The 27,311-nt window shown below is 33.4% G+C and overlaps 2 protein-coding genes across 10 annotated transcripts in view; one reads left to right on the forward strand and one right to left on the reverse strand.

Moving 5' to 3' along the window:
• The window catches only part of LOC127840806 (CAP-Gly domain-containing linker protein 1-like), a 52,952-nt gene extending 34,602 nt beyond the window's left edge, over positions 1–18,350 (forward strand). For 7 of the 9 annotated variants that reach the window (XM_052369219.1, XM_052369222.1, XM_052369218.1 and 4 more), the window contains 11 exons: positions 2,005–2,094; positions 2,814–2,964; positions 3,088–3,278; positions 9,851–9,949; positions 10,161–10,292; positions 10,728–10,813; positions 11,736–11,962; positions 13,990–14,174; positions 14,365–14,515; positions 15,380–15,585; positions 17,389–18,350. In XM_052369219.1, coding sequence (XP_052225179.1) covers positions 2,005–2,094; positions 2,814–2,964; positions 3,088–3,278; positions 9,851–9,949; positions 10,161–10,292; positions 10,728–10,813; positions 11,736–11,962; positions 13,990–14,174; positions 14,365–14,515; positions 15,380–15,585; positions 17,389–17,565 — 1,695 coding nt within the window. In that variant the 3' untranslated portion in view covers positions 17,566–18,350. Of the gene's footprint in view, positions 1–2,004; positions 2,095–2,813; positions 2,965–3,087; positions 3,279–9,850; positions 9,950–10,160; positions 10,293–10,727; positions 10,814–11,735; positions 11,963–13,989; positions 14,175–14,364; positions 14,516–15,377; positions 15,586–17,388 lie in introns of those variants that run through there. The other 2 variants (XM_052369220.1, XM_052369226.1) reach the window with 2 other exon arrangements.
• LOC127840808 (uncharacterized) overlaps positions 1–27,311 on the reverse strand; it is a 251,389-nt gene that overhangs the window by 181,367 nt on the left and 42,711 nt on the right. The window lies entirely within an intron of this gene.

Below are 27,311 nucleotides of genomic sequence, written 5' to 3' on the forward strand. Positions count from 1 at the left end.
CAGTCAAAGTTCTCAAAAGTGGACCTCGTCTTAAAAAGGTGTTCTTGTGTTTTCTTTGTCATCCATTGTTGAGTCATCTGGGCCTGAAAAACAGAAAAACATATGAAATCCTTTGCAGAAAAATAGAGAATTTGAAATGACATTAATGTTCTACTCTAAAATGATCATGTTTGAGAGAAATCAAACTATGATATTTTTGAATATCATTATCTTTGTCAAACCAGACCAGGATCACCACATGGTTTTCATATATGTCTTCAGTACACTCCTCTGCTTCGTGTTTTTGAAGCAAACAAAAATCATCTTTGATTTAATGATAATTATACCTTGCCTGTGTTCTCATTGTAAGTACATTTATATCTAACTATTTAGTATACACAAACCTCTTTTATAAATGACTGTGATAATGGATCAACAGAATTACAATTAACAATACATACTTTCTTACTTTGCAGTCATAGTAGATCTTTAAACTCTCTCCAGATGTAGCCATGTTTTCTTCCCCGAAGACTGTGGCATTCCCTTTGCTGATGAAGTTCTATTGTCGAACCTATTAATATATTCCAAACAATAGTTTAGAATAGGCAGAACTTAACATATATTAGGCATACACAATAATTCATCAACAGAAAAAAATATTAAAAACTCAAATAAGTTAATTTACAAGATAATAAAATGAGTGAAAACGTTGTCCGCTTACTAGTACCTATCCGAGTACTACTCAAGTTTTGGAAAAACAAATATTAGCACCTCTTATTAAAAACAAAAGACAGTGTAGGTTTCATGTTAGGGTTTCAGATTTTCACGCACACTACTTTTGCATGTATTCAAACGGATTTTAGTAAATATATGTGACGAATAACATCAATGACATTGCAGACAAATTTCCTTGTGATGATGTTTGAGAAAATGTTTTATCAATTAAAATCTATAAACATAGCATGTAGTTATGAAACGAACAATGAATAAACATGTTAAATACTTACCATATTGGATATATATGGAAATGAAAACTGTGAAAATGACAAAACACGTTTGACATTGGTGTCTGCTAACTTTTATGTGTATGGTAAATTTATATCAAAGGGGAGTAACTCAACAAATGTTTAGCATCTAAAATCAAATAATTCTTTATATTATTATAGTTGTCATAGCTTTCAGAGTTTAAAGTTGACTCAGTTCATAAAAATGGTATATAATTTCATTTAAATGGATAACATATTACTGGTATAAAATCATAATTTAAGTTTTAAGCTATGAATTAACACAATGTATCAAATGAAAGTACAGTTACAAATCACTTCATCAATTAAAATATTATTTAATGATATCTGGATCGTATTCTTGACCATCAAGTTGTTTTTTTTCATTTTTTTTAAAGGATATTAATACACTTATTAATTTTACCTGACTTTAAGTACATTTTAATCAAATACTTGATAGTTATACATAGAGATATTACACTTTGCCCCCAAAATTGGAGCATTTTTTGCTGATTTTCAGTGAAATATGCACAAAAATGCATTCCATTACATGGTAATAGGTAACTAAAGCATTTAAGATACACACCCCTTTCATTTAATGTTGATTTAGAAGGAGGATAGCAATTTTCCCCACATAAAATAAAAGTTGTAATGTATACAGTGAGTAGGACACTTTTGGCGGCCATCTTGGACGCAATCTTGGATTTTGAAGCCCTCCAGCACTTTTCGAACAAATGAAATCTCATACCATAATCTACAGACCCAGACGAACATTTCTGTATATAAAACTCTTTGTTTATGATCAGTGGCCAGTTACTCCCCTAAATAAGCGACTTATGTGTGCCTGTTTGCAGCACTATTAGTGCAATCGGAAAAATTAAACAACACAAACAGGTAATGCAAGTTTGAGAAAAAACTCAAATTAATTCATTTTGTAGTCGTATGTTAACAAATCTATATCACATATCCGGTGAAGTTGTAATGCGACGATGTTCTAATCGATAGCACTGTTTTTTGTCAGGGCACTAACCGATCCAGTGGTATTGACCCGTTCGAATGGTTTAAGAAAGCGTATCAAGCTGTCGTGGGTAACAACGATGAGATGCGAAAAGTATGTTTAAAAATAATTAGCATAGAAAATGCAAATTATTATAGTTATTTTACCTTTTTACGTCTTTTAAACAATACGCGCCCTTTTCTGTTGACCAAGAAAGAAACCAAATATGCGTTAATAATGTGTTAAAGTCCATGTTTGCGTATTGTCCGGTATTTGCGGTTCCTTGCGCTTATGTGTTGATCAGTTTTCAATTAAGCATAAATCAATAAATTAAGTGTAACCAAAAAGGAAAAGATCATAATTAACTGATAGAATAAGTATTGTTTATTTGTTAAAAAAAACAGTCCAAACATGACATATGTTGATCAAGTCTTAATGACATAAGTTTATTTTTATCATTAGCTCTGGTAGTTTAGTAAATATGTGTTTTATGTGCGATTTTGGAGTTTTTTAATGTTTATCTTTGGAACTAAAATATCGATGTCCGTTGTAAGAAAAGTGACAAAAACACATGTATTTATATAGCGTCTCTTCCACTGAATATACCAGAATAGTATATATAATTAATAATGTATTCAACAATATGCTTGACTATCACGTATTTACTATTTTTCACGAAATTAGTGTTATATATTTATATATTTTTATTCAATTTTGTCAGTAAAAAAAGATCTTATTATTTGTTATCGTTACGTAGTGTTTGCTCAATGAATGTTTTAAATAAAATCTTTTCATGAAATTGTGTATGTGTAGCAGCAAATACTTAATTTCAGATTAGGGAGCGCAATAACAGAAAAGAGGAACTTGAGAACAAAATTCAACGTTTAATGTCAGATCACCACGATGTGAGTAAAAGTTTACATGAAGTAAATAAGGACGTTATTGAAAGAAAAGCGGCATTGGAGGAACTTAAAGCACGGAAAGGTCTGTACGTTGTGTGCACATTAATTTAGCACAATTACACATTTTAAAGTTATAATTTATTTAGCGAATGCAACTCTAATCCAATTAAAAAAAATATTCATTTTTTTTAATTTCTGTATTTAGTAAAGAATGCAGACGCAAAGAGTCTTAAGCAAGTGCGCGACCTGCTTGAAAGAGTTCATCAACACCTGGGACGTGTAGCGTTATTTTGGGAGAGCATGACGAAAGAAGTTTTAGACCTAAAATCGGTCGTCAACTTTGGCAAAAACATGCACGTTCTTCGAGCCCGAGATCGCTTCAAAGGTTACGAAACGGTAAACCTTGTTAGTCAATAGTTTTATTAAACATTCAAAACGCTATATTAAATCCGTCAAATGTATCATTATCCACGTGATATGCCATGTGATTTAAATTAATACAGCATAAATTATTTATGCTTCTTAAATTTAAACCCCAATTGTATCATCACAAGATTTTGGTCTATAGGAATGTCGAAACCTGACCATCAAGTTCAAGGCCTATGTGAGTGAAAGCGAAATGGGAATCGGCAACCTTTTCAATTTCCTTTATATGCCTGATGACAATGAGGAAACATCTGACATGAAGAACAGAGCGATTCGAGCAGAGTAGTTTTCCTTAGAATCTGTGTTCTCTCAATATGATTTTTTATTATTCATTTAGATACTTACGTTTTATCGATTAATGTTAACCCTGTTTATCCTTTATACGATTTTGGCACCACTCATCCCCTAAATATACATAAATAATTACTTAAAATATTAATTTAAGCAAGACTATTGCCAAGCAATATATGTCCCCCACCGGCTCCACCTTTGAAAGAAATTCCACTATTGTCAATTTTTTTTTATTTGTTGCCATAGCAACCATAATTTTTGACGTAGGAACAAAATAAAAATGACGTGCATAATGTCTATATTGCCATCTATCGATGTTACAAGTTTCATGAAAAAATATGAAGAAGTTTTAAAGTTATCGCAGGATCCAGAAAACCACCATTTTCAGCGGTATTTCTAGTCTATTTATTGCCATAGCAACCGGAATTTTTGACGTGGGAACAAAATGAAATGACGTGCATAATGTCCATATTGCTATCTATCGATGTTACAAGTTTCATGAAAAAATATGAAGAAGTTTTAAAGTTATCGCAGGATCCAGAAAACCACCATTTTCAGCGGTATTTCTAGTCTGTTTGTTGCTATAGCAACCGGAATTTTTGACGTAGGAACAAAATGAAATCACGTGCATAATGTCCATATTGCCATCAATCCATCCTTCAAGTTTCTTGAAAAAAATATGAAGAACTTTTAAAGTTATCGCAGGATCCAGAAAAGTGTAACAGACAGACAGACTCACAGAGCGCAAACCATAAGTTCCCGCCGGTGAAACCGGTAGGGAACAAAAAGCAACCTGACGATAACGGTACGATACAAATTAGCATGTGATATCAGTTTCTTTTTGTAAACACTGAAATTGAAATTAACACACGCAACCTTCATTTGTTTGTTTCAATTTGTATATTGAACCATATACACGCTCAACGTTGAAAATGTTGTTATCGACAGCAAATATGGCCTGTTTTAGGCTTATTGTGGTAATTAAAGTTAAGCTTTTACAATTTAGTTATAACTGAGCAATACATTCCCAGAATGAAGAATTATTTGACGAGTTTCCATCATTGGTTTGTAAAAGTGTGTATTTGTAAATATGGTTAAAAAGCATAGTTCAAAATTACGCGAGAGAGATTTTATGTTTAGTGCTTTCTTAGCTTCAAAAATAACATTCAATGTATCTACTACTTTGTGATTGACTTTTGTGGTACTGTCTAGTTACATTACATACAATTATGTCTTCATTTATCCATTACAAATTGAATATTTTTCTTTTTAAATGATCCTACAAATATCAAGTGTCCAACAATTATAAAATATCAATATATTTGTTTTTAAAATATTAAGGCCGTTAATATATATACTTTTCATTTTAAAATAAATTGTGTATTTGTAAAAATTGTTGGTTTATTTATAAATAGTACATACTTTACTATATATAGTAACACATTTGTACAGTTTTTCATGCCATTATCACCATTGCGGGGTCATTATAAATAATTGGCCCTCACACGAGGGCCGATTATTTATAATCGGCCCACAGAATGTGTGCGCATGACGTTCAACTGGAAAAAATTGGCGTCCACATTCAGTCTAAGCCACCACATCAACTAAATAATCAATCATAATAAGATTATTTAATGACAGTTAGCACGCAATTCGGATAATAAAAATGTCGATTGAAACTGAAACTCCGCTTCAAATTAGATTGATGGCTCTATTTGAGTTTAAACAGGATTCACAAAACAGCAAAAATAAAAAAGTAAAAGACACACTCACCTCTATGACAATTTAATCCGATGCTTATAATAATAATTTGAAAAAACAACGATGACCAATCCGTTTTCTGTTATTCTATCCGTTTATCTATATTTATTTTGAATCAGACATTTTTAAAACGATTGAAGTGAATGCTAACCACTGTCACCAAAATCTATATTTACAAAATCGAATGACTTGTCGGAGCGATTACAATTATTTTATCAAAGATTCCAATTATGCACGACATATGCACAATCCGAAATACGTTTTTGTTTTCGTTCGATGCTTCAAAAATATTTAATATAAACCTTTCACGTCCGAATAGCTAAAATTGGTGTTTTCCGTCTCAGAAATTACGTCACAGATTGCGTAATCAATTGAATAAAAATAAAAGTACGGAGAGCTGGTTATGTAATAAATGTAAGAGAAAGAACTAAACAAAGATAAACAAAACAAGTAAGATATATATTATAGACGTTAATACAAGGCTGAGCAGGGCCGGGCAGTGATAATTGGCCCCAGGTCGCAAACGGCTCTACTTAATTATCCTCTAATTAATACTTATGTTACTATATATAGTAACAAAATTGACCCGAATGCATGTGTTTATCGGTCAAAGCAAGGTGATTATCACGTTTGGCCCTGCAGGGCCAAATGTTGATAACAGATAATCGTCCCCGGCGCTATTTAAAGCACGTGACGTTACGGCCAACGCGTTACGTAATAACAAAATGGCGTCCACATTCAGCCTCAGCCACCAGTGATCAATACAATTAACCACAACTCAAAGAAAGAATCAAACATAATGTTAACGACACGTGTCACACAGTTTGGATATTACAAATAACGATTGAAACTGAAACTCTTCTGTACATTAGATATATGCCTCTATTTAAGCTTTAACAGGATTCCTCGAACATCAAAATTTAAAGTTAAACTTAAAAATACACTTACCTCGACAACTTAAATCCGATGTTTATAATAATAAAATAACAACAATGTGCTATTTCGTCCTTTTTTATTCCATCCGTTATTTTATATTGATTTTAAATCACACTTTTTTAACAATTGTATCGAATGCTAACCACTTTCACCAAAATCACGATTTACGAAATCGAATGACTTGTCGGAGCGATTACACAAAATTGATTCCTAATAATGCATTTAACAGTTAAATATATATAAATCCTTCACGACGGAATTGTTGCCCCTAAAATCCAGAGAGTCTTGCTAAAGGTAAAACTGTGTTTCGTCACAGAAATTACGTCACACGAGATGCGTCATAAATTGCGTGATAAATTGAATGAAAATTAAAGTACGAAAAGCTGGTTCTGTAATGAATAGTACAGTTAACGGGGATTAAGTATTAAAGACGTTAATACCATCGTTGCTTGAGGGCCAGAAGTGATAATCGGCCCTGAAGTGAATAATCGCAAGCAGGCCTACGGCGATTATTCACTCTTCGGGCCGATTATAACCTCTAATTCATTTACGGTTAAAGATGATATCCGTGTGTGTTTTTTTCGACATATATCAGCCTTGCTGATTTCAGTGTAACAAAGCGTAGTCATATATCAGATGACTTCTGTTGAATAGTGTGCACCTATAAATATCAATAAGTGCTACACATATTATTTTCCGGTGCTGTACGTAATTCCGGTCTGTACGAAAATAGTAGGCCACTCTTAAATGGTGTGTTATGATTTTAATTAACAATACGCATTTCCTAAGCAGAATCAACTTTTATTGCAACAACAATATGTGTATGACTTTATAACTAGATCTTTATTTTCAATTTAAAATCATATTTTCATAAACGGTTTTTTGTTTCACAGCAGGAAATTAAACGTCACCATTTGTGAACTGTATTTTCTTTTTAAATATTTTTTATATTTATTGCTAAATATTTTATTAATCAATTTCCATTATAACTGTTTTATTTTCTCAAATTAACATAATATTATCATATCCCTTAGAAAATAACATCATCCAAATGACATCCAGATGTCAAATTTTAGTTATCTGACTCGAATATTATATATATATGTTTTTAAATCTTGTTCAAAATAACTCAGCGGCTCAACGGCTGGCAAGCGGATTAACATTTGAAAAACTGCGTTAATGTTTTTATCAATATTGTAATAACAATACACGCAAAAATTTCATCAGCAAACGAAACGAAACTTTATTTAACTATTTTAAATCGAAAGTTATAAGATATTTAATAATATAGGGAAAATATCTGGTATATGGTTTATCTTTTAAATGTTAGTGTTTGTGTTTGTGGAGAACGAAATATATGACTTTTTTTTATTATAACACTGAAGAAGACACAAAAAGTGGCCGAATTTGTACGCGTTCTTGATTTCGGAAAAATAACATCGTATATTTTCAATTATTAATTCATCCAATTTTATGAACAATGAAAAGTTGGATAGGCTTTTATAGAAGCGGTTTAACTTAAAACTTATTTGTTTTGTGAAGTTTGTTATTTAAAACGTTGCATGAATATTCGCTCAAAGCGACCCTGCAGCGTTTAAGAAGTTGACACGACGCTTGCGTGAACAACCCGCTAACCGCGTACACACTGCGTCCTCACGTCGCGAAGTCGCTGAACAGTGTTTGGGAAGACGAGACCAACATATACCGTGTTCAGGGCTACAACGTTGTCAAAGCGCGGCTTTGGCGCTATCAGTCCGCTCTAGTAAACACCGCAGCGTTTGTAATGCGCATTCACAGAGTTCTTTCAGGCGCGCCATGCAAATGCGAAGCCTCTGTGATGTCTTTGATCATGTCCAAAACAAATGAATACCGATACATGGCGTTCTAGTAATGGCACGAGAAATATGACGTAGCAAATTTGTTTCTGGTAGGGAGGGGGCTGAACATTGAAAATTTGGCGTGCTGCATATATTCTAAACGCAGTTGGAGAGCACCTCAAAGATCCGTCCGGATGGGAGTTGCATTTAGTTAATTGTAGTGAGAAATATTATAATACTAGTGATATACCATCTTCAAGATGATCCGCGTCTGATCTGAGCGTTTCTGACACCTTCTGGAATGTTGACCATAAGTTCACTCAGTGATATTTCATAATTATTTAAGCACTGAGACATCGAACAGAAAATATACAGAAAATGTGGTATATATAAGACTCGAACATTCGATTTCGGATGAAGTTTTAAATCTTAAGGCAGAAACCGTACAAAAAATCTGCTTTGATAACAATGCAAACTCAAAACATATTTTCAAGTTTTGGGGAGACACAATTTCAAAGTTTTCATAATTACATATAATTGTTTAAGCTAAGTGTTCCGGTTTTATTGAAATATTCTTCGTTCATAGTTTGTATTGAAATTAACTTAGTTACATGCATGCCATAAAGGGAATGTTTTGATTGTGTAATCTTTAATTATTTTACTCTAAAATAAAATCCGTACGTGAAAACCCTAAAATAACGACTACAGCGCGTGAGGATGCGGACGGGAAGAGGGAGAAGAGAAGAGAGAGAAAGAGGGAGAGAGAGAGATAGAGAGAATATAGAGATAGAGAATCTCTATATTTCTCTATGCGAGAGAGCTATATAGATCAGATCTCGTCCTACGTAGATCGATAGGAGATCAGATCACGCCTCCATCCCTCCGCGTCGTACTCTCTTTTGCTCTTCTCTCTCTCCTCTCGCTCTCTCTCTCTTCTCTCGTCTCTCTCTCTCTCTCTTTCCTCGCCCTTTCTTTTCTCTCTCTCCTCTCCTCCCTCTCTCTCTCTCTCTTTCTGCTCCGCTTTCTCCCTCTCTCTAGATCCAGGGAGATAGGGGGAGAGGGAGAGAGAGACCATATTCGTCGTTATAAATGCGAATGAGGTGATAGTTCGTGTGTTGACAGACCATACAAATTGTGAAATTTGTAATTGTTGGATACAGTAATTCCGAGTTATTTTTTATGAAATCCTCGTTGTTAAATCTACACAATATATATAAAAAACAGAAGATATCTTTTTTAATACTAATTAAGCATTAAGCATACGTTCTAATACATTACATCGCAAAATACAACACAGAAAAGTCCCGTGTTTTCAAAAAATCGGCTATACAATATCATAACAAAGTCCGTGTTAAACAGTTTCATTACAACATGTTACACGTTTGAACCCCATGTTGAGGCTTAGTACCCTTACTAGTACATTATTTGTATTATATTAAAATATATATGCGATAACATGTTTTGAAAAACAACTTTCGGCAATTTTGTTAGAGAACATAAATGTCACCCGATGGTGTGTATTTTATAGTTGTTTGATAATAAACCGTATAGCATTATACCACTTTTCTTTAACGGATACTACATAATTGAACAGCTCATTGTTTCCATCTCACGTTAAGATACATATATTATCGTCAGTCTCGTTCTCGTTTCGTTTACCGAAGGGATGCAACTCCTACAGTGAATCTATATTGGGAATGTATGAATGGTATATTAATACACATTTTATGTTCTCAGCTAACACAGAAGCAGTTAACCCTTTCACAGCGCCAAATGGCTAATTGTCTTGAGCTGACTTACATAGCTTCACGTCAGCACGCAGAAGTTGCGGGAAAGGTAACGATACCATTATCTTAATTGTCATTTTAGTGAAGCAGGAACATAATATGATGACGAAAACTCCATTCAATGACCTTTTCAACTATTGAGCTATCACGTCAAGAAGTGATGTAACGAAGTTTAATCTCGTAGGTAACTGTATTGTTATTTAGCAATACTCACAATAAATATGCACATCTCAATGGTTTAATATACACTTCATGGTCAGGTTAGACAGACTGCTCATGATGCTCGATCGGAGGAACTGCGTTCCCTCGGAATGATGAAGAAACTGAAGGTTACGGCGCAACATATCATTGACACGCTTATTCCCTATATCGAAATGGGAGTAAGCAATAAGGTATCCTTTCATATGAATTAGAGCAAAGGATTGTAACCAAAAGCTAGTCTTTAATTTAAAGGCAAGAGACCGATGGCATGTACAATATAGAACAATATAGAAAATGTACACTCATATTTTGAATTAATCATTGGATCGGTTAATTCAAAGGTCTTATTCTTACCGAAAGTTATGCCAAAGCCCACACCAAACAAACACACTCGTGTATGTGTACATTTACATAAAAGAATCGCAATTCAAATTAAACAGTACTTCAATAGGCTTATAACAGTCTACATAAGATATAAACAAACTTGTATAGAATGTGTCTACATGTATACAAGCATATTATTATTAAAGGCAAAAATTGTAAGCTTAATAATTATTACATATTGGCAATTCTGAATGTAGAATAAATATATCGTATAATATATGTTTTTGTATTTATATTTAAAGGATCCGAAGCTTTTGCAGGCTGCCATTACAATGACTAGCCATTATGTTAAGGCTATGGAACAGACATCAGACGAAACAGTCCAGAGGTAATGAACAACTTTTGTCTTAGGGGTTTATGCAGCTGATCTATACATCCAGGATAGAGTGATGTTTGACTCTTATTTCAAAAACAAATTGTGTGAAGAGATTAATTTCAAAAGGAAATATGTTGAAGATTAAGACTTTGAGGAACGTCGGGATTTTAGAGGTAGTTCTTATTAAGTTTGTAAAGGTTACTTATTTGTTTCATTGGAAACTGTTATAATATCATCTTATCGGGTTATATATATTTATATTGTGTCAATTAATTCCTTGTATATTGTGTTTTCTCTGCCGCATTGTTGTATTGCGTAAAATATTACATAACAAAAATGAAAAATTGGATCCCAACAAATTTGCGGTTGGCATAAATGTATATTTTGTTTTATGATGAAAAAGTAGAACAGTATAGCAAAATAGTTTGGAGACATCATTTTATCTAGATTATTTAAATATAAGATGTTTGGCTGAAAAAGTACCATTTTTTAGTTTTTTTTGTTGACATATAATTTATCATAACTCAATTTCCCACCTTTTTTCAATTTTAAATTATCAATGTTAATCAGAGGTTTTATTAGTTTTGACTAAAGTATTCTTAAGCATTTTAGGGCATGCTGCAATTGCATGTACGGTCAGAACTAGGCTGTTCAAGCCGTATGTTTCTTTCTTTTTTCAATCAGTATTTGTATGCTTTATCTGTACACAAATTATTTTAAAGTATCTACTATTCGGGAAAGTGGCCACTCCTTAGCAATATTCCTAACACGCTCATCCATTAGGTTGTCAAGGGAAAAATTAGCTATGTTTTATACAAAAGAAAATACTTAAACTTTAGTTCAGGCAAGACACATTTTATTAATATGTAAGCTTGGAAAACACCTTTAAGTCACATTTACTTATCGCTTTAATTTGTGTTTCGTATAATTTAAGCTACAGCCGATTTCAAGAAAAAATTATGGAAATGCAACTGTATGTAACTGGTAAACAGGCAGATCTTGAAGAAGAAACACAGAAACTTCAGAAGGACATTCAGAAGCAGAAAAAATTAGTTCTTGAAGCATTAGCTTATCAGGAGGAAAAGGAACGCGAGAGACATGCGTTGATTGCATCAATGAAAAGCATGGAAATAGAACAAAGGAATAGGATGAGACGTGTAGGTGAGTGCGACAAATAAATAACAGTTTTTTTTTTTTTTTTTAATGCGTTATTTAGTATCTGTTAATTAGAGCTTGTCAAATACATGTTTCTGGTAACTATATTATTTGCAAATGATGTTAAATATCAACTTTAATATAGCAAGTTTTGGAGAAGTTCAAACTATAATCATCAGCTTTGGTAATTTAGGGCTGTCATTAATAAAACGTTTACATGTACCCTGAACCAGATTTTAATGAGGTACATGTCAAGTTCGATTTTCGTTCCGGTCCTTTGATTTTTGGCGAAGGTAAGGGTAATTGTATAAAAACAATTCTCTACAATAAAAACTTTCCGGATTTTTTTTTTTGCTTAATCATAGCAGATATTTACCTAATTGTGTGTGTGTATCTATCTATTAACATGACTTAAACATCAAGTTTGATTTTCATTCCAACCCATTTATTGTTGACAAACTAACGGGCATTGGGTCTGAACATTTTAATAAAATATTACTGAATTGGTATATTCTTTCCGAAAAGCTTTCAGATACTGAACTTATTTTTGGTGTTTGAGTATTGTTCCCGTCCATTGATTTTGACGAACTTACAGGCATTGGACTTACTAATTTTCCTTTAAATAAAATTGTTTCGGATATGTTTACGAACCACTTTCATAATAAATTTCTCTTAAATAACATTGTTTTGGATATGTTTGCGAACCACTTTCATATACCTGAATGTGTGAATCTACTTGCATGCCTTTCTGGTCAAGTTTAAGTTTTTACACAAAGAAGAATGAGGAGACATCTGTGCCGTATGGACATAAGTCGGGTTTATTGTATTTTGTCACTATAAAAAGCACCATATTTAGTACATATTTACATTGTTTATGTAGATAAGGTAGCATAATATATTCATGGCGTTATGTTCACAATATACCATATCAAAGGCCTTGGTTTGGTGGTGTTTTGCAAAAAGATGATGTACGTTATTTTTATAAATATACAGTTTAATAAAACTCATTTGACTATTCATGCATTACAAAAGCTGACTCCAGGTGCATGATGTGAACAAACTTGGATACGATGTGATACAAAAAATATCAAAGCTTTGTTGATTCAGAGTTTTTTTAAGTCGTGTATACAGGTCTGTACGACATGCGTGGCTAATTGTCAAACAAAGGACTTATGGAACAAAATCACAAGAAGACCACAATACGATAATCAAAATGTACATTTTGACGGTAAAGTTTAAGGGATTTTTTTAATTAATCGGCGGATAAAGTCAATAGTGAATTGTATTTCGTTTCTTGCGGTCAGTTTTGTCCCCATAGACATGATTTGAACTACTTTTGTAAAGGGCCACTATAAGATGTCAAATAAAAACTATTGCAACTCTTATCATAGTGCTTTCAAGAAAGAAAAGTGTTACGTACATCTCTTGAGTCTGAATTTAAAATTCGACACCATGGGCGCAATAAACTTTGATTGCATGGATGCGATTTTAACAAGATTTGTAGAACATCAAAATACTAAGTGACATATCAAATATCAACGTTATTTGCCTTGTGGTTTCAAAGAAGATATTAATTAGATTCTAAGCCATCTCACAAAACAAGTGTAAATAATAAATGTAACAGTTTATTTTCACACAGCGGTTAAAATATATTTATCATCTTATACTGGAAGACATATTTAAACCAAATGTGAGCACAAACGTTAAATGTAAACAGTTTTGCAATTAATTATTTTGATAATTTGGTTTTATTTAGTTGTTAATATTTATGCGTCCTTGTTAGTAGGTTTCGCAACATTAGTTGCCGCTAATCCGAATTTGAACGAACGTGTTATTTGTAAAAATATAGGTATGGGCACTAGTAGTTAAATATATAGTATTTAAAGGGATAGGCGTACGTAAATTAAAATTTAATTATCAGCGATTAAAGATAAAATATATTTAATTACGGAGGTGTCTGTAAGACTACGCATACATCAGTAGGAATTATATTTATTAATCTCTACTGCAGTATAAATGTATCATGCATATAGAGCAAGACTGTGAAAAAGCGATAGAGGTGGCGACAAATCCGAACTGGCTCGATGGCCTTGTTGGCGCAGGAGTCCTTGTCTCGGCATTAACAGCTGGTCCTGCGGCTCTTTTATTGGGAGTAACATATGCAGGAGTTAGAGCCATTAGTGCGCCAATAAACGTTAACGTTGCAATAAATGACAAGGTATACACATATTATTTTCCTTATTTAAGTCTCAACATTTGTAAAATAAAAAACTTCGTCTCTTTTTCACCATTGTAACACTTAGTTTGTGTAAATCAGAGTTGTAAATTACGTAGTTATGTTTTTTTGCGTGCTTGTCAAACAATAAACTTTTTGCTAAAATGGTATTTTAATACATAATTGGTTTTAGAATGACAGTCTCCGGAACCTGCAGGTGCTAAATACACAAGAACAGAACCGTTTGGGTTTCGAAATCGGAAACGCCAATAAAAGCCTTCTTGACAACAAATTCAAAGCATTGACTTCTTGTTCTCGGTGGACTGATCTCGAAGACAAAAAAGGTAATTTGCACCAATGTTTATATCTATAAGTGTAAATTCAGCTGCCATACAGGAACATAACCGTGTTATAGTAGGATATCTTCTATTATCCGTCAATTTTTTTTAACCGGTTGCCACAAGACAAAAATACTTGCATACAAAAACAAAAAAGACAAAAAAGCGACAAAAACATTAAACATAACTTTAAATCGGGCCACTTTCCTTTGTCCAATAATGCTCAGAATTGTGGATAATTGAGACAAACCTCACACTTACTCAAGATAAACACATACACCATTTACGTGCATTACGTAAAAACAGATTTTACTATTATCTCATAACAACGTTAACTTAATTAAACGTTGTCTGTTTTATAAAAGCGAGTCTCCTCTTCTCTTAAATAAAAGACTAGCGGATAGTTCAACAAATCATGTACGTTTGTATTGAATAAGGACATCCTCCTCGAGCTGTCGAAACTTTAAGTCAGTAAAAATAATAATGTTCAAATCACTTTGCTGAGTAATTTCAAATATTTAAAGGTAGAACTAAAACTGCATTTCATTGTAAAATAAATCGGTCCTTGATTGACACGTTAACCAGTATATTGTTGGAGTTAATCGAGCGTACACACCCTTTAATAATTATTGTTATCATATATACATATAGCTTAATTACTGTGTGATTCGAATAAGGGCAGTGTAGATTATACACATTTCATAATAATAACATCAGCGCGTATTAATTTACACTTCTCTTACACAATTCAAAAATCTCAATTTCTTCGAAAACTAGAGTTTTATTAACACAAACACATGTATCAAAATGTTAAAATAGATTTAAGACTTTATACATAAGTATTCATATATGTTTCAAATGCTGTTTCAGCTGCATTGGTCAATCCAAGACATTTACATGAAACATCAAAATACGCATGTAGGTTAGGAGGCCAGTTTACGGTCATGCAGATGTTTTGGCAGAAGATGAGTGAGTCCTTTGATCTGATGGAAAAAAGGATGCAATCAAGCGTGTTACTTTTACATGATGAAAAGTACGGGGCTGTCATCACAGAAACGTGTCAAAAAGCGTTAACGGTACGTAAGAGCATAAGTTCTGATACATTTTAAAAATCGAGAAAGTTATTGATTGATCTATAACTATGTTACGAATATATATGATACTTATGTGGTCTTTATGGAATGGGATTTTGCTCTTTGTGGGAGGACTTACTATATAATGTATGTATTATGTACACTTGTTGTCAAAATTACGACTTTGTTTAACAAAATAGAAATAAATATGTTTGTGATGTACATGCCGTTATTATTTCTCTTTTGTTTAACAGAAGCTTACTAAAACAGCTTGTTTCAATTGTGTTTACTGCAGTTGTTACAGTTAATTCGGTTACTATAATACTATGACCGAAGTCAGACCACCAGTGTATGTGACCTTTACAAGGTTTAACCGGTCTCATTATGTGAGAAATAAACATAAATCGGTCTTACATAGACATTTACCGTCAACGCAACCTGATAGTGATTCACACACTTTATGGTTAGTGTAAGTTATTATATGTCTATGTATAAATGTAACATATCAACATTAACAAAGAGCTAACAAAAGGCAACTTAAAAAAGACCGATAGCTCCCTGAAAACCATCAAGACCAGTTAGCCCACAGCCAGAGTTATAGCAGCCGATGACGGTAACCAAATGACCAAAAGTCCTGATTCCTGAATACGTCTACCAAATACTGCACAACCCTATACATACGTGCCTATACCAGACCCAAGTCTCCTTCAATACGATCCCAGACCAGAAATCGACAATGACAATTTTTAGGCTTTGTGGACAATAAGCTTGATCAGCGTGCTCACCATATACATGCATAACAAGTCTCTCGTTGTCTCAATCCTTCTCTACGGCTTAGATACCTGGTCACTTCACGCGCCGAAAAAGCAGACACGCCTTTTAACACAACAGTCTTTAGATTGTTCCGCATCTCCTATAATGAGCAAAGCGAATGTCAGGAACATAACAGCAAAACTTGTAGGACCACTAGAACCCTCCTGGCGACAATGAAACGACGTAAGATGGCTTGGTTTGGATATGTCACCATGACATGAATCTCTGTGGCAGAATGTGCTTAAGAGCACTGTAAAGTGAGGTCGCCGTCAAGGCCGTCAGAAGAAAAGCTGGATGTAAAAATGAAAAAGTGTTACGCCCAGCAATCCACAATAAACACATAATGATATTTTTGTCTTCGTCTCTCATTTTCCCCACTGACCAGACCGGTCACAGGAATGAAGATGATGATGATAAATTTAAAACCATAAAAAGGTTTTCATTAGTAGCTTTGTTTCTTTGCTGCATTGTGTTGGAATATGAATCTCGTAAAAACTACATGATACATATAGATAATTATGGCCCGTTTTCTATTGACTATACAAAGATATGGCTTAATTTGTTTAAGTTTACAAAATGACATGATAATATAATTGTTTGATTGACTTATTCGCTTCACATTATGCGACGAAAACCTGGTAAGATAATATTTTGTTCAGTGTTACACTCGTTTCAATCACATTCAATCTCTTTTGGCATTTCATAAACTCATGATATTAACAGCATACCATTCATAACAGAAAAACTACCATTTTTGTATAACAGAATGACAGTAGTTGTGATTTCCTTATTAAACTACTGTACGTGTTTTAAATGAGTCGATCAGTCACTAATAATCAAATTCATTTAATAACATTTCGCTTTATGTCAGCTTCTTACAAATACATATTGGTTAACTTGTGTTTACCTCTTAAATGGTGTCCCTTTGATGATTTGCATGAATAGCTTTCCTGATGATAATGTTCATTGTGTATCTTGTTGTTATTATTTCAGGACTGGAAATTAATATTGGATATCTGTACCCAGTATGATCGGACCAGTACATTGGAACTGAAGAAAAATTACGAGTTTTTAGAAATCCAATACGAACAAATGTCCGAAGCAGTCGCAGATAAAAGAAAGACGGAATTGCTATCATCCATTGAAAGCGCAAGTAAAATGTTGGAATAAACTCTTTGTTATCAACGTCAAAATTATAAACTTGCATTTCAATTAATGAAGAATTATTTATAATAACGATTATTAATATTTTATGATACATTTTGTTCAGAGAACAATGCATAAAAAAAATCGCCTATAATTAAATGTACAATTATGAATGGTACCTATTAGGACAGAAATGTTTACTCGTTCATGAGAAGTTTTATTATTTTATATCTTTATTCTGACTTTTTTGATAATTGCATAGTGTAAGATCTATACATGTTTGTTTTTTGACACCTACATCTTATAGAATCATATGCATTCGATTGAAGTATGGTTAATCTGTAGTAAAAAAAAAACGGCATATGGACTTAATAGAAAACCAGGTATCAAACCAACAGCTACTGAAAATAACAAATGATCGTTCTTGCTTTATATATATATATATATATATATATATATATATATATATATATATATATATATATATATATATATATATATATATATATATAATAACATATTTATATTTTGTTCTTTATCATAACATATTCCTTAGTACCTTCAATAAAATACTTTATTTTGGGGAGTCGTTAATTGTGTAATGACATTTTGTATTATTACCATTTGCAGAAAATCAGTGTTATATTGTGTGTTTGTTGTGTGTTGTAATGACACTATACGCCTCGGATGTACTACGTACACATATTTGTGTTTTTTATGGTAGTTTGCTCCCTTGCAAACGTGTATGTGTTTACCCTCTGTGTTGTTGTTTGAACTTTTATTAAAGCGTTATAAAAGATTGAAAATTAGTTATATACGTATTGTGATTGCAACCATACGTTTAATTGGAATTTGGAATCGTTATGTAGCTTTTGACAACTCGTGTATACAGAACAGGATCACGTTTTCACATTATTCTTTAAGGTTATGTGCAAGTCGCATTGACCGGGAAAAACATGATTGCTAGAGAAAACAATCGAATGAAAGAATTGAAAGCAAAAGACAAACCAAAATACGGATGTTTTCTTTCACAAAAACACATTAATTTGCATGTATCGTTTATATTTTTGCAGTTATTGTTACAATGTACAGAAAAGTCTTGTCCAAAGTATGTACAATTTAATAACATTATAATGAAAATGACAATAATCGCCTTAAAAATTTAAAACAATTTAAAGTTACATTTTAAATGCTAAGTTCTAAAAATTGTATCTTTGGGGTTGATGAATTCGCTTTACACTGCACGCAGAAAGTATTAACTTTTATTAAAGCTTTTAAATATTATTTGTCCTAAAGGTAAACTGGTTATATTTAAAGGCTTAGTTTATTTATTAGTGTGATGATGAACTTAAAGCTCTAACCTTCATAAGTTTGACAAATTATCGGATATTCGTATATGTAAAATAGTGTGAATCAATTTAATTTTAAAAAACACATTTTTATTTCATTTACTGAGATTCACGTGATATCATCTCTTAACACAGCAATCTAAGTTTTCTAAAGTGTTGTATAATTAACATTGTTTTATCAAATTTGTGTAACAACGTTTTTAACATTTTGTATTTAAATAAAGCTCAAGAAAATTGATCCGTCACCTGTAAATTCCAATAAAATAAATAACACGATTATAATGATTTTATATTTCCATTTTTCGTGTTTGCACGCTTTTTAGAAGACGATAACAAAATACATAGTGGACAAGACTATTGCCAATCAATATAAGTCCCCTACCTACCATATTGTCGTCTGTCAATGTTTCAAGTTTCATGACAAATATTAATAACTTTTAAAGTTATCGCAGGATCAACCATTTTCAGCAATATTTCTAGTCTATTTGTTGCCATAGCAACCACAATTCTTGACGTAGTAACAAATGAAATGACGTGCATAATCTCCATATTGCCATCTGTCCATGTTTCAAGTTTCATGAAAAAATATTAGGAACTTTTAAAGTTATCGCAGGATCTAGAAAAGTGTGACGAACTGACGTACTGACAGACTGACTGAAAGACAGAGCGCAAACCATATATTCCCCAGTAGGGGGTACTAATAACGCTTAAAACGAGTTAAATTGCTTTCTCAACGGAAACTAATTTCTTATTAGTAAGAGTAAGTGGTTAATATTGGAAAGCTATAACTGTTAATTGATCTACCATTGAAATTCCAATAAGGAAAACAAGAACTCAAATTGTAGACCGTCAAGAGGAAATGAAACTTATTGAAGTGTATAAATTTCATTAAAATAGAAAATGTTATTTTCGCATTAAGCTGTAGTTTAAACATATTTGTTGTCTATAACATCGACAGGCAATGTTTACACGGGACAGTGGTATTGTGGTAAGATGCTTGTCTTGAATCTGAAGGTCACTGGTTTGAATCCCGCTCATACCACGCTATTTTTCTAAGGAAAATATCAATCTCACGATTTTCTTCCCTCCACACATGCATTTGCCTGACTTTATATTTGAACACAAAACACGTTTTAATCAAGTGGTATGGTGATGAGGCAACTCATTCGACAAAGTCTGAGTTCACAAGGTTTTTTCAACCGACCGGAACCATTTTCGAACTCACAAATGATACCATATGAATAAATCGTTTGAACAGGTTTCATGATTGATTCGGCACACAGTGGTGATTTCTAGATTGTCCGCACATTGAATCGGTTTTACCTACCTTACACAGTTTGTAACTCAACCGAGATATCATAATGAGCGGGTATTAAGTGTAGCGCTAAGGGCGTCGGGCGACGAATGACCTTCGAGTATATCCTTAATTGTGTTTTCAAATGTAAAGGGGTGTCGAGTAGCCAAGCTATTTAAATACTTGTATATGAACAATTTTAATTTCCTAGATAAATATCAAAGCCGCACTTCTTGTGCGAAGTATCAGAAGCTAAGAGGCAAACATAACTTTAACATATTATTCAAGAATTATATTGAAGTCAAAACGGACACGACTTTAAGTGTTTTTATTACATTTTGTGAAAAAGACGAAACACATTTGCACTGGATTTAATGTAATATTCATCTATACATGGTTTGTCATCGATGTTTATGTACAGTTATTCTGTATTACCCAATAGCCCGTATCGTATGCCGAAGGGGAATAAATGATGTATTTTACAAACTGACTTAAAAATTGCGAAATACAAATGACAATGCAGCAATATCTGGTTATTTTTATTGCTTAAAATACAATGCTTCGCGTCCAAACGTCGATTTTTAGTTAAATAGTGAAACCTCCACATCTACGGCATTCGGCCAATCGCAAAGCGTTTTAAGTGCTATCATTCTTGACACTTCAAAAGTACACCAACTAAGAACACATGGGTTGAATTATGTCCCGGGAGGCGTATCGTTTGACAACGACGCTTATGTTTGGATAAGGTTCAACAACCACCAACGAATAGGTAGCAATTGCATCTACTCACATTGATATGTATATAACGTTGGCATGTGTGACAAAAAACCCTCAAGATATTAATGTCAACAAGGAGGGAAATGCATATAATAGTGTAGATGCTAAAGAGCTCAGGCGTGCCAAAAAGCTGTACAAACAACGAATATAACCAGACATTTCCATCGCAAATATTTTTACACTTGTCATAGTGTAGCTTGGAATTATATTAATTATAGTCAATATTAAAATAGTTTACTCGGCATTTTGGATTAAAAAGAGGGTTTCTATTTTTGAAATATGTTTAATCATATCATGTTTGAACCCATTTGTTTATTGGGTGATTGATAAAAATTGATAAAAGTAGATTGATAAACAAACTAATCAACGGCGATACACAATTAGAGCAGTTCATGACAAAACTACAATAAACACGAACGCACAGAAAACCTAAGACCGCAAAAAATAATATTTTTTACAGACGGTACAAATTTACCTCCAAATATGCATTGAATTCATTTCTTAGACAATTGTGTGTGTGTATATATATATATATATATATATATATATATATATATATATATATATATATATATATATATATATATATATATATATATATATATATACGAAACTTATGTTCCTACAACATTCGATTAACAAAATGACTAGTTCTATGTCTACTGCTACGACAGGAAGAGAGGAATATTGAAATGAAGTAATTGTACGGAATCTTCGTAATGCCGCGTACATTGTACTTCGTTTGTTTAGCCGCGTTATATTCTCTATCCCACTACGGCTTATTTACTGAAGTGTAAGTATTATTTCGAGAGTGAGTTTAATAATACGCCTTGATATCGGATGTTTTTTATATAGATTTAATGAAACATACAATACTTCGTGCACATATGCTGTACTTGAACTACCGTGTAGCTTTCTACCACTACTTACTGTAAACGTATAGAAATTCGTCGGTATGAAAGTTCGTGGTTTAATAAAAAACAACTAATTCGTTGACACGTAATTTCGTGGATTTCAAATTTTCGGGGAAGATTGACAGTCATAATAATTAAACTTTTCTAAAAACAACCAGAGTAATAACGAAGAATAATCTGCTAATGTGTGTTGACAGCAAGGCGTGTGATTAATGTGCACTGAAGCATTAAAGTGTTGCCGATAATTGTCGATAAAAGCGAATAAAGCGGCGATCTTGTGTGTCCCCGCTCGCTAATTGCCATCAATGTTGTTTTGACAATATTTGCAATTCTCTGCTAAATCGGTCCCCTAGTAGAAACAATTGAGGAACAAGGTCCCCAAAATACAGGTGTGAAAACCGTTTTGTCTCTTTTAACTTTAATTGGCACTAATTGACATATGTGATAAATCTGCAAACTGTTAATTTGACGACGTCACGTAAAAGAGAACAATCGTTGATGTACAGTTTAAAGTCCGTGCTTGATTTAAAAAGTATTATTACCCAAACACTTATCAAGAAAACAACATACTGTATTACCTAGCATATCTCAATCAAATATCTCTGATAACCGAAAAAAATAGAGTATGTCCGCAATGACATTCGGAAAGGACCAATTTCGGATTAAAAATGTAAAAGTAATCGTTGGTACTTGAATTCGTGGTTCGGCGGAACAACGAAATCCACGAAAATTCGTACCACACGAAATTTAATGGTTTTACAGTATATTGTTTACTACTAATTAGGGTTCTACTACAAATACTGCAAAATTAACTGCGGCTACAAAAAATAACAGACAACAAGTAATTCCTTTCAAAATGTAAGCATGCAATTTTAGATCACCTTCTGATCTATACACTTAAACACACTCTTAAAGGAACACTTGTATAATTATAATTTCTTTGAGCAACTCAATATATCAATTTGACAGGTTAGTTGTTCCATAAAGTCGTGTTAAAATCATTCAGCCGTGACGCTGTGGCGCTTCTGGTTTGTATTAGTGTTGTAAGCTTTTTCAGTATGTATACATGGAAGCAAGATTGATTTAATATTGCTTATAATTCGTATCTTAGGACTATTTGATTTGAGGAAGCACGTGCAAAACATGTTTTACACAGTAAAACATTAAACATAACGAACACTTGGTTTTCCATCAAAATTACCCAGGCCTAGTAAGATTTTGTGCCGAGTTTCACATGGTTGTAAATACACGACGGCAATCCCTTTATAGCCTTCGAAAACTTAAATGGATCAGTATTCCGGAACCGATAAACATTCCATAAGCATTGATAGTCCAGTCAGCGTAGCCAAAAAAAAGAGTCAACCTAGACAAAATTGCAAAAGTTGTTCTTTTATACTTTTTTGCTTCTTATATACCTCTTCTATAACATACTAAAAGTCCAAGCATGGGGAATGCGCCCAACTTCAGAAAAATTAGTTTGAACATTACCACCCTATTTAGGAAGGAACTTTAGAACTGGAAATGTTTTCAAAATTGTTAAACATGTAAAACAAGGCTATGCATACGGATTAAATTAGTGTTCATGTGTTTTATTTTATATGAGTTTCTAAAGCTCATTGATAAAAAGAAAACACGACAAGAAAGCTTTCGAATAACTTATTAATAATTATATACATTACCAAGGATGTGCCCTTACCCCACCCACTCAAAATTCATGCTAAATTAAAACAATCACTACAGCACCGAAAAATGCATTTCATAATATTGAATGGTATAAATATAATAAGTTAAATGAATACAAAGAAGGGAAAAAGTAATAATTCTTCTCATAAGAGGTGGTTTCTTTTAACACAATGTTTCATAATGGCCATTTATAATCAAAATTTCCATGTAAAGTATACTGACCAACATTATAGATACGAGCCAATATCATTATCATGTACGCCATTTATATGTAGGATAGAATATGTGTCTGAAATAAATTATTTAAATGTATATGTACTTTTTTTCTTAATTACAGACTTATACATTGCATATATGGCAAACACAAAAAACATTGACTCATATCAATCAAATCAATAGCTCAGTCCATGGGCGTCCGCACATGGGGGCTAATGGGGTCAGCTGACCGCTCCACCCCCCCCCCTCTAGAAAATCGATGAGCGAAAAAGATAGTTGAATATGGAAAAATCTAAACGTGTACATTTATGATTCCTGAATTAAACAATTAGATCAGAATGACCCCTGGTTGGTTTTACATGAACAACATCTCCCATTTACATGTAAACAAATCGTGGATTCGGTTATTTCACATTCTATTTACTCTCAAGACATTGTTTTAAACATGATCCATTCGTGCGAAATCGAGGGAAGAAGTCAATCAATTAGCATTAAGATTTTATTCAGTCCCGGAAGGGGAAGTTAAGGCGACTTCTCGATGATTTTTTTTTAATGAACATATTCTTGTTGGTGTTGATCCGATCCCCGTGAACGCTCATCATGCATAATCTTGAGAACCTGTCGTCGGACATGGTGGATCTTAGCCATGTCTTGACTCGTTTCAGCATGCTAAATGAAAGTTCCACCGTACAAGTGGTGGCGGGAAGGATTAGTAATATGATCATCGCACGGCTGGAAACAAATCCGTTTTTTTACCAAGTCAATAAAATCTGACTCATTCTGTTCGATGGATTCCTTCTAGTGCATGGCGTACGATGACATTGCTTCTTGTTCAAAATTATCGATTTGATAAAATTCGTCGATGGTTCGGACTGTATCTTTATAGTCTGGTCGATCGAAATTTTTGATGTGGTTCGGATGGAGTTGATATAACATGAACTCAGGCATATTAGATTCTGAATTCGGCTTCCTAGAGACTGGATCAGTGAGTCCTTGTACGGAATATAAATTTTGCGTCGAAAGTATTCTTCACTGGTTCCACCAACATTTGCTCTGTGTACTTGACGGCCACATTGCCGTTGTATTGTCATTGTAACACCAATATCTTCGGCTGTTTTAAATAATTGCCGGACCGAATATATTCTCCGCGAAAATTGAATCCGCATTTTCTCGATGATCGGTGAACATCGATGTCATATTATCGACGTGTTTTTTGACACCGGAGCAATGGAAGACTTTCGCACAACGAATTTCCGCATTGCGCACATGCTTTGCGAATATTCTATATATTCTCTTTTTTAGCAGACAGCCTACGCACATCTGATTTTGAAAGTTATGTTAAGTAACTATGTTACAAATTTGTGCAGATGTAATGCCAATAAATCTGTATCCTCACCAACTACAATAACATTTGAAGATACTGCATTTTCAATGGCAGTATCTACAATTAAACAACCAGCATCATCATTTGCGTGTCTTACGACAATACCATTTCCCACCATATATTCACCAAGCGTGAAAATGAAGTTTTGGTTGTTGTCTGGATTAATCAAAACATCTTCTTTCTCATTCTCGGCGGAGTTTGCAATGAAAACTTCCGAGTTTCCCCTTTGTCCGGCGTAGATGGGTAATATCCTTGATGGTGGGACCTTTCTTATATCCATCAAATACAACAGTGATATCGCCTTTATAATTTCGGTACAGATATTCGTAGTACATCAAACATGTGTTTTCAAATTAAGACCCTTGCATCCAAGGAATTCGATGAATGATTGACCCTCGCTGAGATCGGGAAAAAGGTGCGCAGTGCGTTCTTTTCCCATTTAAACGAAAAAGTGCGCATCATTTTTGTAATTCGATGTGCACCATTACGCAATGTGATGCCCGTTGCATAAATCTTATATAAGATAAACTACTCTTACACAAATTTTTGTTGGCTCTTATTGACTTATGAGCTCGTTCATGAAATCGAGGTAGATCGATGCCCTCGTCGTCGTGCTAATGTTTGTTAAAGTTGTTGTTGTCATAAAAAACTCGTTTATTCACAACGCAAAACGTCTTATTTGAACTGACGCGAATTAATTTAATAATATTGTTTAAGATCGCTTTTGCTTTATTTTGATAATTTAATGTTAGCAATCGTTTTATTTTTTTACTGGAATTGTAAACAAAGAGTCAGTTAAAGTCTTCCGAAAATTTGCACTATGTGTGAATTGACGGTTTTAGCTATTTTATAGACAAAATGGCGTGCTGAGCCTTTCGCAGAGTTGTATGTGAGAGCAAGGAACGACAACTCTGCGTGGAGTTTGCGGGGATGTGTGTAATTTAAGGTGATAAGAAAACATAGCCTAGGGGCTTATCTCCACTGGTGAGTAAATTAGCGCTAATCCCCTTGTGTATCAGGGGCAAAAAAACACATCTGCGCATTTGTATTGCAAGGAAGTGTACAGTGGGCCCTTTCATGTGAGAAAAATGTGTAGTTGGCCCATTATTAAAAAATCATAACTCGACAGCCAGCTGGGGGGGCCCAGGCCCCTGGGCCCAGTGCCTGGGTACGGGCCTGTTCTCCTGTCTGAAGCAATAAAGCGACAAATTTCACGCCGACAAAATTGACTTCCTTTGTCTAGCAATCAACATGCCGAACCAATCGTGTGTTTGTTTCCCAATGGCAATCGTCCAATTTTATAATAGCTCTTGCATAGCTCCGCCTTTAATTCTTATGCAGAGAACGGAGGTGGAGTTCTGATTTGCCGAGATTACTCGGCCCTAAGCAATGAAACGACAAATACATGTATAAATGATTTTCCGAGATATACAGATTAGTTCCGATTTACAAACTTACTGTACTGGGTACAGTTCCTAACTATGGCGGACGCCAGTGTTAACAAAATTCCTAAACACAAATATCCATTATCGTAAATATTATTATTGGATTATTTATACTAATTATCAAATTACAAGGTAATATTATTTATATCTACTTTAATATCGGATTTGTTTAATAAAATTAACATGTTAAACAATATAGTTGCGTCACAGACTCAAACATAAATTTGATGTGGTCGCAATTTTAATGATGCTGATTTTCCTATTGTCTGTAATTTTAACCCGAAATAAATCTTGAGAAGTGCCCATTTATTTTTGCAAATTGCACATTCAAATTTGTAAGTGCCCGTTGTGTTATTTTTCATCTATGGGGCAGTTATCCCATCAGAGAAAACAATAATACCGGTCTCTGCCGAGCGGGCGGCCTCCATCTATAATGCAGCAAGTTCTATCCGAGTTATCAGTGTGTCTATCGTTCCTTCAATCTGTTCATCATCCACTTTCTTACTCTCATTGAATTGTATAGGATATTCCTGTAATACACGAAACAAAAGATTATAAAGAAATCACACACAAAAATCATTCAAATGCGACCTTTTAATGTTTTCCCTAAAATAGCGAAAACTATTTTTATTATGGCAATTATTGGCTTCCGAACTTTTTTTAAGTACTCGCGCATTATTTGACATATTTTTTATTTGTTTTGGTCAA

The sequence above is a fragment of the Dreissena polymorpha genome, chromosome 8 (assembly GCF_020536995.1).
Source record: "Dreissena polymorpha isolate Duluth1 chromosome 8, UMN_Dpol_1.0, whole genome shotgun sequence".
In the NCBI taxonomy this organism is placed as follows: domain Eukaryota; kingdom Metazoa; phylum Mollusca; class Bivalvia; order Myida; family Dreissenidae; genus Dreissena; species Dreissena polymorpha.